The 13,668-nt window shown below is 37.4% G+C and overlaps 1 protein-coding gene across 4 annotated transcripts in view; it reads right to left on the bottom strand.

Annotated features, from left to right (window-relative positions):
• LOC105697804 (glyoxylate reductase/hydroxypyruvate reductase) overlaps nt 1-13,561 on the bottom strand; it is a 41,740-nt gene extending 28,179 nt beyond the window's left edge. For 2 of the 4 annotated variants that reach the window (XM_012421462.1, XM_012421463.1), the window contains exon 1: nt 7,852-7,968. Coding sequence is in view for 2 of the 4 variants with exons in the window: in XM_012421465.2 (XP_012276888.1) it covers nt 4,625-4,915; nt 5,314-5,477; nt 6,646-6,835; nt 7,852-7,979; nt 13,100-13,170 (844 nt within the window). In the remaining 2 variants the exon portion in view is untranslated. Of the gene's footprint in view, nt 1-4,624; nt 4,916-5,313; nt 5,478-6,645; nt 6,836-7,851; nt 7,980-9,980; nt 10,442-13,099 lie in introns of those variants that run through there. The other 2 variants (XM_012421465.2, XM_012421464.2) reach the window with 2 other exon arrangements.
• Between the last annotated feature and the right edge of the window lie 107 nt (nt 13,562-13,668).

The raw sequence follows: 13,668 nt of genomic DNA, 5'->3' as shown, positions 1-13,668 counted from the left end.
AGAATGATTTATCTAAGGGTTCTATACCTTTAAAGTGTCATGAAAGAGTCATGATATACTTATATATGTATATATTAAATAATTAAATTTGTTATTCTTAATGGAACACTCTGAATATGAATACATTTTTTGCTTATGGAGCTCTTTAGCGGCTTTTTAAATAGCTTATATGTGGTCGGAGTTGCACAGTTTCGAGGTTATCTAAAGGTTTATTCATTTGCATTTGCAGGGTTTTATAACATTTGAAGTAATTTTGAGCGAAACCTTTCCGTTTTAGTTAGAATTAAATGAATTGAACAGTGCTGACTGACACTTGTTGCTGAATAATAATATAACGTACTGGTGGTGACTTCCAGAATGGGTGTTACTTATATATACCCACGCACCCCGGAATGTGGAATATCCGTAAATTAATCGTATATAAATGTTTATTGAACGTATGTATGATATATATATGGTGGTGACTTCCAGAATGGGTGTTACCTATGTATACCCACGCACCCCGGAACGTGGAATATCCGTAAATTAATTGTATATAAATGTTTATTGAACGTATGTATGATATATACGTTGGTACATATGGTGGTGACTTCCAGAATGGATGTTACCTATATATACCCACGTACCCCGGAACGTGGAATATCCGTAAATTAATCGTATATAAATGTTTATTGAACGTATGTATGATATATATATAGATATCTATGAACTTTATTTTAGATACGCTCAAAGGCTAGATATCCGGATATGGTACGTAATAGATATATATCATAGATATCTACAATATATGGTTAATTAACGTCTATAGATATTCATACGTATTTGTAAAAAGATCCAAAATCTTTGCCAAAAGTTTATGAAGGAATAAATATTTTTCGGACTTATGAAGACCGCCCCGATACTTCTCGATCGGTGTTAAAGATACTTATTGGATCTTGTTGTAAACTTATTCTTAAAAAAAAACTCGTGTGATTGTAAAATTAAGTCATTTAAAAAATTGTAGTGGTATGTTATAAAATCATCTTTATATTTAATAGTGTATAATAAATGTATACCGATTCACATTTAAGATACTAAACTCATAATTTTAGTACAACCTTATATACTAACAGTGCATGAATTTTATGAATATTATTTAAAGCTATTTCATTTAAATGTGCGTATTTCTTTTCAGTGTAATTACATTTTTATAAGCTGTGAAAGCTGAATATAAACTATCAATTTAACGTTTTCGAATAGTTTAAAATTTTATACAGGTCATCTAGACGTTTATGATATATGTACTGCAAATATACGCGTGAAAAAGATTTACATATTGTATTTGATTACCAGGTGTCTTTTTATTTTTCTGAACGTATTTTCAACGATGTTGATTAACCTTTGGTAGGTGTCCATTAGAGCTATTATATATTTTGTGTGCGTCAAGAAATAAGTAGATGTTTGTAGATCAATGGTGGATATATAATTTTCATCTACAATAGACATTGATATTTATATATATCTTTTAGATATTTTTTTATGTGGATGATAGACGATAACGTTTGGTATATCTATAGACCTAATTTAAACGATTAATGTACGCATATTCCACTTCATGGGTTGCCTGGGCAATTGCTCCGCATTCCGATGGCAACTTTGGGATCTTTTAGCCCTTCATGTCCTTCATGCCGATTATTCCGTTTTGGCAGTGGATTCTTCGAAATTCTCAAAACCAAATTGATTGACCCCCGACCATGCGACCCCGGATTGGTCGACCTCCCCACCAAGCAATCCGAATCGGCTAATCAGGATGCACCTCAACACTCTAAGAGGGAACTCCCCAAGAACAAGGACACATTTCATCAGTGACGAAGACCATGACCCGATGAAGCGAACTGCAACGTTTGCGAAACGTCGGACCCCTGGCGACAATAGGCGCAGGTCATTCCCAAAAGTCACAACAAATTTACGGTGGGATAGTTGGTTTATGGTTGTGGTTACTGTGGATCGAGAATTATTTCGCTTCTTTCTGCGAGCGTGTTAGGGCTTGTATCTAGGTAAGCAGTCAGGCATGTCTTGCAATCTACTGCTGGTCGGATCCAAAATAGGTTATCACGGCAGCTGGAGCATTTGTCGTCGAGATAATTCTTATGCCTCAAGCGGTGCCAGCAGACAAAAACGAATTCGGGCCAATGGTGTTGTTGGGGTAGATGATAGTAGCATCGATTGCATAGCTGTTCGTTTTTTCCTTCGTGCCACCAGAAGGTTCCTCGTCTGGGGGTCAGGCATCTTAAATGCAGGAGCGCTTGGAAGGCTAGGGTGCGTTCCCATGAATGTTTTTCGTCGGTGATCGAGTTTTCGGAGGCTTCACGGTGATCCATCGAGTGATGTTCGGCTAGCACGGTGATTTGCGAATTCAAGACATCTGGTATGAAGGGTGTTATAAATTCCATAGTTCAGAATGGAAATATTTTGAAAAGACTGATTTGAAAAGAAAAGAGAAAAAGTTCCTAATAAAGCTACGAGGATGATGGGTCATCAGGCTGCTGCTCAAGATCCAGCAGTTAGGTGGAATTGTTATGCGTTATGACGCGGCACGATAAAACGTCACAAATGAAAGCAGGGCGGTGATGGTGAGGACAGATTTGGGTTATTTTTCGACATTTTTAACCGTCTGGTGGCACTCGGGGTCACCCCAGTCAATCAATTAGGTTAAATTTCGTCCCTTTTGTACAATTACTTGTAAATCGCGTTTCGTTTAGGTTTTAAGTTTATCTTTAGCTCCTTGTTGCATTATCGGTGAGTTCCCGGATCGAGGATGACGTCTTTATCGGTGCTTTTATCTACCGGTTGGATCGTCTCGCGAAGGAATTAGACGGTATTCTAAATTATCGACGACACCGACATAGGAGAGTAGGGATGAGTCCGGTGAGGAGTCAGGAGGATCTTCCTAGAATCAATTCCTCATTGTTCAGGGAACATCGGGTATCGCCGCAGCTACCGATTTCAGGTGCCGGGAGCCAAACAGTTCCCGGACACCAAGTAGGAGGAGCGCCACCACTATCCCGCACAGCCGAATTAATCGTCCCGTAAGGGCGTAACCGGCTAGTCAAAATGGTAAGTAAACCCTTCTAGGGATGAAATCCTTTCCATCTTGTAAATACCGCGAATACGTTTGTCTTTGCCGACTTTTGAATCTAAATTTTTATGTGGTCATTTTATCGTCAATTAATCGTCCAGTTAGGGCGTAAGCGGCTAGTCAAAATGATAAGTAAACCCTTCATCGTCAATTAATCGTCCCGTAAGGGCGTAACCGGCTAGTGAAAATGATAAGTAAACCCTTCTAGGGATGAAATCGTTTCCATCTTGTAAATACCGCGAATATGTTTGCCTTTGCCGACTTTTGAATCTAAATTTTTATGTGGTCATTTTATCGTCAATTAATCGTCCAGTTAGGGCGTAAGCGGCTAGTCAAAATGATAAGTAAACCCTTCATCGTCAATTAATCGTCCCGTAAGGGCGTAACTGGCTAGTCGAAATGATAAGTAAACCCTTCTAGGGATGAAATCGTCTCCATCTTGTAAATACCGCGAATACGTTTGCCTTTGCCGACTTTTGAATCTAAATTTTTATGTGGTCATTTTATCGTTAATTAATCGTTCTGTAAGGGCGTAACCGGCTAGTCAAAATGATAAGTAAACCCTTCATCGTCAATTAATCGTCCCGTAAGGGCGTAACTGGCTAGTCAAAATGGTAAATAAACCCTTCTAGGGATGAAACCGTTTCCATTTTGTAAATACCGCAAATATGTTTGTCTTTGCCGACTTTTGAATCTAAATTCTTATGTGGTCATTTTATCGTCAATTAATCGTCCAGTTAGGGCGTAACCGGCTAGTCAAAATGATAAGTAAACCTTTCTAGGGATGAAATCCTTTCCATCTTGTAAATACCGCGAATATGTTTGTGCCGACTTTTGAATCTAAATTCTTATGTGGTCATTTTATCATATCGTTTTATAAGGTCGTTAATCGGAGCTCTTCCGTTATAAATATCGCGTACGTCGTCCGTCATTTGTGATCCCTCGGCTGATCGTTTATCGACCCGCCCGTCTAAATCGGATCCATCTATTGTTTTCGAGGTCCGGTAAGGGTTACGTTGGGTCTTGTGCCCAGGTTACTCATTTCCGGGGCCGGATGGGAAGTATCGGGAGTAGGCGACTCCATACATTTTGTCGTTATCAGTGGATCCTTAGAATCACACCGGTGGGGTCCCGAACCGATTGACCAAACGAAGTGTCCGATAATAATCATAAGGTAAAAAAATGTATTCTGGTGCATATTTGTATGCTGCATGTTTATAAATAAAAAAATCATTGCATGTTTATAAATAAAAAAAATGTTATACATGTTTATAAATTATTAAAACTGAATAAGTAATTCAGATTTTCAATTAATATTTCAGGTATCTTCATATAAAATCTACGAGACGTTTTAAAATATCTGTCGCTTGAGATATTTAGCAAAGATTAGAAAAAATACATATAAATTATTCTGCGCTACTAGGGATTTTGCCATCGGGCAATAATTCGCGATATCGTCTTCTCATGGTTATCAACGTTATTGGGTTAATATTAAAAGGTTGTCACCTGCATTGGGTAATTTTAGGAGTTCATGATCTACAGGCAGGGGCTCTGGATCCGTAACATCGAGGCCTGCTGCAAAGATGGTCTTGTTCCGAAGTGCCTTGACGAGAGAATCCGTTTTTACGATTTTCCCGCGTCCCACGTTTACTAAAATGGCGTTCTTCTTCATTTTAGCGAAAGTGTCGTCATTAAACAAGCCAAGAGTTTCATTCGTTAATGGCACGGCAATGATTACAACGTCACTTTGCGCCAGAAGCTCATCAAGCGAGACAAAAAATGCTCCCAAATCATCGCCTGTAACGCAACCAAAACATTGACTTGTACATTTCGGTCGTGTTAAGGCGATGCGAAAGTGCCATCCGAGGAATCAATTGTTCATGAAACTTTTCTCCAAACTGAGTGGACCAAATCGATTCAAACTTCGCATTGCGAACACGGAGACTACAAGGAAGGTCCTGGCACTCATGAAATTTAATTTTTTATAAAAGATGTTAAATATACCTCTGAAGAAATTTTACAAAAATTGAAATTCCATGGGGGTCAGGACCTTCCCTGAAACCTCCACATTCACGTTATAAAGTTTGAAACGATTCGGTGTACCCAGCTCGGAGAAGTTTCATAAATGAGCCTCTTTGGCGCCACTTTCATATCACCTTAAAACACATTACTTTTTATACTGTAAATATATTAACCAGCTTTTTTCCGAGAATGACCAGTATAGATAATCTGGCCGACGTTGAATGCTTTCAACATGTGAGCAACAGCTTGTCCGATATTTCCTAAACCGACGATGCCAATAGTAGATCCTCGTAAATCGTACCCCAACAACCATTGGGGTCTTCTTTCCATCTTGCCCCTGAATGTTGTACATTATGTGTCACATAATTGCACTTTTAATTCTATATACTTCATTTCTTCATCTTTAGAAAAGTTCCGTATAAATACACGTGGAAAATATCATCGAGATAGGGCGAGATTTGGTATTCTTTACCTCCGGTTAAGGTGAAGTGAAACACGTCGAGGAACTTGATCGACGTCGATAAAGAAGATTTTTCTAAATGCCTACGTTGCCGACGTTCGTTCTTATATTGACAGCTGTGTCGAATTATATTGGGTATTGTACCAAATGGCATACTCCACCTTTCGTTTTCGTACAATAATTGTAAAGAAATTGAAGTAAAACTCCAAAAATCCTCTGGATCCATGCTTTCTGGGACCCTAATTGACTGCGGAGGGACCTCCTGCGCCATCTGTGATTTCCAGGTCAATTAAATTTTTACTCCGAGACCGCGTATTACCGTCGTTCTGGCATAGAAGCGCATACAACACTTTTTTTGCCTCTATCCCGTTCAAATGCAAGTTTATCGATTACCAGAGTGTTCTGAATTGTCGTAAAATTGTCCTGACCCTTTCGATTCTCATATCAGAGCCTTCGATAATTGTATATCGATCGAAATATGAGAGCTCGACGCCATTTTGGTTCTGGTCTGGATTGAGTTAAAAAATTGTTTTGAAAAATCCAAATTTTCAATGTGTCAGGACAATTCTTAGATGATCAGGAGTGATGTGTCAAAGTTTCGGACAATTTGGTCTAATACCCTTAAGAAAAAGTGCTGTATTCGAATCGATTGATTTGAAGGATGGTTCACTTCACCTTAAACAACGAGAAGCAAACGAACGAACAACGAGAGATGGCTAAAACCTCATGGAAGTTACTAAGGAGGGTGACCTTGATAATATATGTCAAGGTCAAGATCATCGAAGATTGGCCCCCTAAACGTAACATTCACCTTATTCTTTTATGGTATAGCGTAATGTGTAAAAAAAATGAATAGAAATAGATTAATGTTAAAATAAAAAATCTTAGACTTCCAAAGTGGAGATGCCTTCAACACACGACGTCGTATCTCTTTATAGTCCTGTGTGGCTTCGACATGTGACGTCACGAACAAACAATGACCGAAAAATAACGTCATTTATTATATTATTTATGCGATATGTGTAATTAGGCGTATTCGTCTTACTCCTCCAGTTTGAGACGACCTTCGTGAGCACGCCTTGCAGCATTTAACGTGAGCATGACAGCAATTTCAGCAACTGCATGTGTCAACACATTTGGTGTGTGCCCAACTTTTATTCCCCTCCTTTTGATTTCCGGCACATCCAAGTGGTCGTAGCCGGCAGACATTGTTGACACAACTCTTAGAATCGGTCCTTCGAGACAAGTCAATTATTCAGAATTATTAAGTCAGAATGTGTGTGTATCCGAGAGGTAAAATCGTTCGTGACAGTATTCTCTGAATTGGGTGTAACGACTAGTTTTTTTTTTTATTTCATTTTACCAAGGGAATATGGAGATCCTAAGGTAGGTCCTGAAACTCATGAAATTTCCCTTTTTTTATAAAAAAATATATGACACGACAAACCGTTGCAATATTTTTGTTCCATTATTTCCTTATGGGAGCAAATCGTGTGATTTTGGTTTGAAATATCTTTAAAACATCTACAATGTATTCGGCAGATATTATTTAAAATATACTTATATTATAATGAAACGAAAGGTTTTGTATATCTATAAGAAAAATATGACGAAAACAGGTGCAGCTAATATGAAACAAATATCAGAAAAACAATATTCTAAAGTAAAGGTTTTGCAAATATTTCAAATGTCTGGTAAATATTTACAATATGTACGATATTCGTTAAATATATAGAAAATATAAGACAAATATTTTCTGCTGTTAGAGCTTTTTTCCATATTTTTTCCCTTGACTCGGTAATATTCGGCTACTATGGAATCCTAAATTGTTGTAGCAAAGTACTGAAAGTCTTCATTTTTAGTTTTAAGGCTTCATGAAATATAAAATATCAAAAATATAAGTAGAACACGTCATGCTGGTTCTAGTCCATGATAAATAAACAAGTTTTTTATAAGAAATGAAATTTCATGAGTTTCAGGACATTCCTTAGGGCTTTCATATTCACATACTAAAATTTCATACGATTCGGTACACCCAGTTCGGAGAAAAGTTTCATAACCAATTTTAGCCCTTTCATGCCACTTTCTCATTACTTTAGAAGCATTGTAAAAGAAATCGATGTAAGTGCATAGTGCATCCTTTGAAACCTATAGAATATGCTTTAGGGTCGTCACCTCGAAAACAAATCGCGTGAATTTGTTGCTGGAAATATATTAACTCAATATTTATTTAACTTAATATTTATTTTACCTGCTACATCGAGGAACCTGGTATTAATATTCGCGTGGGTGGAAAGAAAGATCGCATCGTGTCCAGGGATTGCTTGTAAAACTACATCTGAAGATGGCACGGCTTCTTGTATGATCGTAACATCGCACCTAAGATGACGAATCTAAATGTAATTCTTCCGAAAACTTTCAAGTAATAATATATTATATATTATATAATATATAATTACTTGATAATAAATAAAAATAACGTTACACGTTGACATAAAATATAAAAAACATATATTTAATCAAAATATACAGGGGAATTAATTCTTGTGACTCTTGTTGTTTGATTCCTGATGATAATTGTTATGACTTGTTAAGGTGATACGAAAGGGTCATTCTAAAAACTAAAGAATATTTATCAAACTTTTCTCCAAATTGGGGCATCAAATCCTTTGAAACTTCAGCACGTGATTATAAAGGTCCTAAGAGAGGACGCGATGCCCGTTGAATTTCATTTCTCCAAACGAATTGCTTTCTATTTAGCCTAGACTAGAACCAAGGTTACATTCTTTGTGAAAAATGAAATTTTACGAACATCGCGTTCTTCCATGGGGCCTTCATAGTCACCTGCTGAAGTTTCAAATGATTTGATGAACACCGGTGCACCGGTTTGTAGAAAAGTTTTATAAATATTTTGACGTTTTATATGTATAGAATGACCCTTTCATATCACCTTCAGGGTGTAAGAAAGGCGCTGATAAATGTAATCGACGTCGATAAAATGAAATGCATTCATACCTTTTTTGATGGTAACGCCATTTTGGATACTCAAGTGGTTAACATAAGCCGACGCATCACGTTACCGACATTTATATTTATGTTAAAATTATGTACAGCCTACGTTGAGAATTATACGAAGTGAAGGGTTCTATATGTCACTTCGGTAAAGTAATGATAAACAAGATCGATTTAGAACTGCCGAAATCCCATGGTCTCATGACTGTTTATATTTTGACGAACCAGCGTCGCCATCTGTGACGTTTAGCTGGAACTAAATTTTCCCTCTAAAAACACGCGTTAGCCCTCAAACAAGCCAGTATTCTCTTGCAATCGTTCGTGAAAGTATTTTCCATATTTTTCCATCTGACTCTGCAATATTTAATTCCAAGATATTCTACATTGTTCGAGCTAATTGTAAGTCCTGAAATTCTTCATTTTCGATTCTATGCCTTCAAGAAGCGTAAAACATCGAAAACATTCCTCGATCACGCCATGTCTGTTCTAGTTCATGATAAATAAATAATTTTGGTAAAAAAAAAAATTTCATGAGTTTCAGGGCCTACCTCAGGGCCTCTACATTCACGTGGTAATATTTGAAACGAATCGGTACACTGAATTTGGACAATATTTTCACGAACGATTTTACCTATCATATATATATATGTATATATATAGGCTGATTCTTTCATGTCACCTTAGAATCGAAAATGAGGAGTTTCAGGGTTTAGCGCAAGTCAGTTAGAATATTATAAAACTGGAATATTACCGTGTCAGATGGGAAAATGTGGAAAATACTTTCTCCACCGATTGCAAGAGAGTGCTGGCTCGTCCTGTGGGTAACAAATGATTTTAGAGCAAAAATGTAGTGCAGCTAAACGTCACAGATGGCACCACTGGTCCATTACGGTATCAAAAATCATGATTTCACGGGATTTTAACAGTTTTACATAGATCATTATATTATTACTTTACCGAAATGATCCATAGAACGTTTCATTTCGTATAATTCTCAGCGTAGAGTGCAACAGACTTCAATATAGATATAAACGTCGGTAACATGACACGCCGACTTATATTACCACTTGAGTATTCAGAATGTCGTTACCACCTAGAAGGGAATGAATGAATTGTATTTTATCGACGTCGATTAAATTTCTCAGCACCTTTCATATCACTTTAATCATCTGTTAGCTTTAATCAGAGTTGATGGAATCTTAATTTGTGATCGGTTAACTACGGTTAACTAGCAATGTACTAATAACAATTGACGCATCCGACCTAAGAATTGGAAAAGATGTGTTAAGGACGCCCATGTTGGTACTTGAATTACCGTAATTACGTTCTCATACCCCCTTATTCTTCACATTTTCTCGAAAAACTTACTTGGTTTTAAGCAAATCTATTCCAGGTTGTGGGGTGTCATTGCTGGTAACGAGAACTCGAGGCCTTGCCATGTCTTGCCGTGAGAAGGCTGCTTCGCCGTCACTTGTACAACTGAACTGAATCTAGCCGAGTATCGGAGATACGACGCCTCGAGTCTTATATAAGAATGTTGCACAAACAAGTGACTGAGCGCATTATCGGAACCCCCGGGATGTGACAACCACGAGAGCAACCTGTATCTACGACGACAAGCCACTTCCTATCGCTAATAACACCTGAATCATATTGTTGAATCATTCGACCATCACCGAAACATAGCGATCATTTGTCAACAATTAGGACCGCGATTTCATTAATTAAATACGGAACTGTTAGAACTAATCCATAATCTAACGCTAAATTTTAATTGGAACACTCTCTGCAGCGATCTAGGTGTTGTATTTCTTTCTTATTTCAAATTCTGTTTACCTTTCCTCGTGTCTCTCCATGTCATCTAGCACCGTTAATTCAGTAACGTATTATTAGGGGGTTTCACTTCACCTTAAGGTGATATAAAAAAGTCAGCCTAAATGTATCCGAGAGGTCAAATTGTTCGCGAAAGTATTCTCCGAATTAGATGTACCCGTTCATTTGAAACCTTACCACGCGAATATAGAGGCCACGAGGTAGGTCCACAACCTCGTGAAATTTCATTTTTTTATAAAAAAATTTATTTATTTATCATGGACTAGAACCTATATGCCGTGGTCCGGGTCCGTTTTCGATGTTTTACGCTTCTCGAAGGCTTAGAATCGAAAATAAGTTTCAGAACCTAGCTCGAACAATTTATAATAGTATAGAAATGGAATATTACGGAGTCACGTGGGAAAATATGAAAATTACTTTCATCAACGACTGCAAGAGAGTACTGGCTTGTTCTGTGGGTAACGCGAATTTTTCGGGCAAACATTTAGTTGCGGTTAAACGTCGCAGATGGCGCCGTTTGGTCCATTGGAGCAGCAAAAATCATGAATCCGAGGGATTTCGACAGTTTTACATCGATCTCTTAATTATTACTTTACCGAAATTACGGTTGAAAGGCCTCATTTCGTATACTTCTCGGCGTAGAGTGCACATTTTATCGAACGCGTTTTTCGACAATGTAGATAACTGGAGTCAACTTTACTCGTACTACTGTTCCCAACGTACATATAATTACTTGATAATAAATAAAAATAACGTTACACGTTGACATAAAATATAAAAAACATATATTTAATCAAAATATACAGGGGAATTAATTCTTGTGACTCTTGTTGTTTGATTCCTGATGATAATTGTTATGACTTGTTAAGGTGATACGAAAGGGTCATTCTAAAAACTAAAGAATATTTATCAAACTTTTCTCCAAATTGGGGCATCAAATCCTTTGAAACTTCAGCACGTGATTATAAAGGTCCTAAGAGAGGACGCGATGCCCGTTGAATTTCATTTCTCCAAACGAATTGCTTTCTATTTAGCCTAGACTAGAACCAAGGTTACATTCTTTGTGAAAAATGAAATTTTACGAACATCGCGTTCTTCCATGGGGCCTTCATAGTCACCTGCTGAAGTTTCAAATGATTTGATGAACACCGGTGCACCGGTTTGTAGAAAAGTTTTATAAATATTTTGACGTTTTATATGTATAGAATGACCCTTTCATATCACCTTCAGGGTGTAAGAAAGGCGCTGATAAATGTAATCGACGTCGATAAAATGAAATGCATTCATACCTTTTTTGATGGTAACGCCATTTTGGATACTCAAGTGGTTAACATAAGCCGACGCATCACGTTACCGACATTTATATTTATGTTAAAATTATGTACAGCCTACGTTGAGAATTATACGAAGTGAAGGGTTCTATATGTCACTTCGGTAAAGTAATGATAAACAAGATCGATTTAGAACTGCCGAAATCCCATGGTCTCATGACTGTTTATATTTTGACGAACCAGCGTCGCCATCTGTGACGTTTAGCTGGAACTAAATTTTCCCTCTAAAAACACGCGTTAGCCCTCAAACAAGCCAGTATTCTCTTGCAATCGTTCGTGAAAGTATTTTCCATATTTTTCCATCTGACTCTGCAATATTTAATTCCAAGATATTCTACATTGTTCGAGCTAATTGTAAGTCCTGAAATTCTTCATTTTCGATTCTATGCCTTCAAGAAGCGTAAAACATCGAAAACATTCCTCGATCACGCCATGTCTGTTCTAGTTCATGATAAATAAATAATTTTGGTAAAAAAAAAAATTTCATGAGTTTCAGGGCCTACCTCAGGGCCTCTACATTCACGTGGTAATATTTGAAACGAATCGGTACACTGAATTTGGACAATATTTTCACGAACGATTTTACCTATCATATATATATATGTATATATATAGGCTGATTCTTTCATGTCACCTTAGAATCGAAAATGAGGAGTTTCAGGGTTTAGCGCAAGTCAGTTAGAATATTATAAAACTGGAATATTACCGTGTCAGATGGGAAAATGTGGAAAATACTTTCTCCACCGATTGCAAGAGAGTGCTGGCTCGTCCTGTGGGTAACAAATGATTTTAGAGCAAAAATGTAGTGCAGCTAAACGTCACAGATGGCACCACTGGTCCATTACGGTATCAAAAATCATGATTTCACGGGATTTTAACAGTTTTACATAGATCATTATATTATTACTTTACCGAAATGATCCATAGAACGTTTCATTTCGTATAATTCTCAGCGTAGAGTGCAACAGACTTCAATATAGATATAAACGTCGGTAACATGACACGCCGACTTATATTACCACTTGAGTATTCAGAATGTCGTTACCACCTAGAAGGGAATGAATGAATTGTATTTTATCGACGTCGATTAAATTTCTCAGCACCTTTCATATCACTTTAATCATCTGTTAGCTTTAATCAGAGTTGATGGAATCTTAATTTGTGATCGGTTAACTACGGTTAACTAGCAATGTACTAATAACAATTGACGCATCCGACCTAAGAATTGGAAAAGATGTGTTAAGGACGCCCATGTTGGTACTTGAATTACCGTAATTACGTTCTCATACCCCCTTATTCTTCACATTTTCTCGAAAAACTTACTTGGTTTTAAGCAAATCTATTCCAGGTTGTGGGGTGTCATTGCTGGTAACGAGAACTCGAGGCCTTGCCATGTCTTGCCGTGAGAAGGCTGCTTCGCCGTCACTTGTACAACTGAACTGAATCTAGCCGAGTATCGGAGATACGACGCCTCGAGTCTTATATAAGAATGTTGCACAAACAAGTGACTGAGCGCATTATCGGAACCCCCGGGATGTGACAACCACGAGAGCAACCTGTATCTACGACGACAAGCCACTTCCTATCGCTAATAACACCTGAATCATATTGTTGAATCATTCGACCATCACCGAAACATAGCGATCATTTGTCAACAATTAGGACCGCGATTTCATTAATTAAATACGGAACTGTTAGAACTAATCCATAATCTAACGCTAAATTTTAATTGGAACACTCTCTGCAGCGATCTAGGTGTTGTATTTCTTTCTTATTTCAAATTCTGTTTACCTTTCCTCGTGTCTCTCCATGTCATCTAGCACCGTTAATTCAGTAACGTATTATTAGGGGGTTTCACTTCACCTTAAGGTGATATAAAAAAGTCAGCCTAA

Source organism: Orussus abietinus, unplaced genomic scaffold (assembly GCF_000612105.2).
Source record: "Orussus abietinus isolate OABI.00-Male unplaced genomic scaffold, Oabi_2.0 scaffold119, whole genome shotgun sequence".
Taxonomy (NCBI): Eukaryota; Metazoa; Arthropoda; class Insecta; order Hymenoptera; family Orussidae; genus Orussus; species Orussus abietinus.
This window is presented reverse-complemented; position numbering and strand designations above follow the sequence as displayed.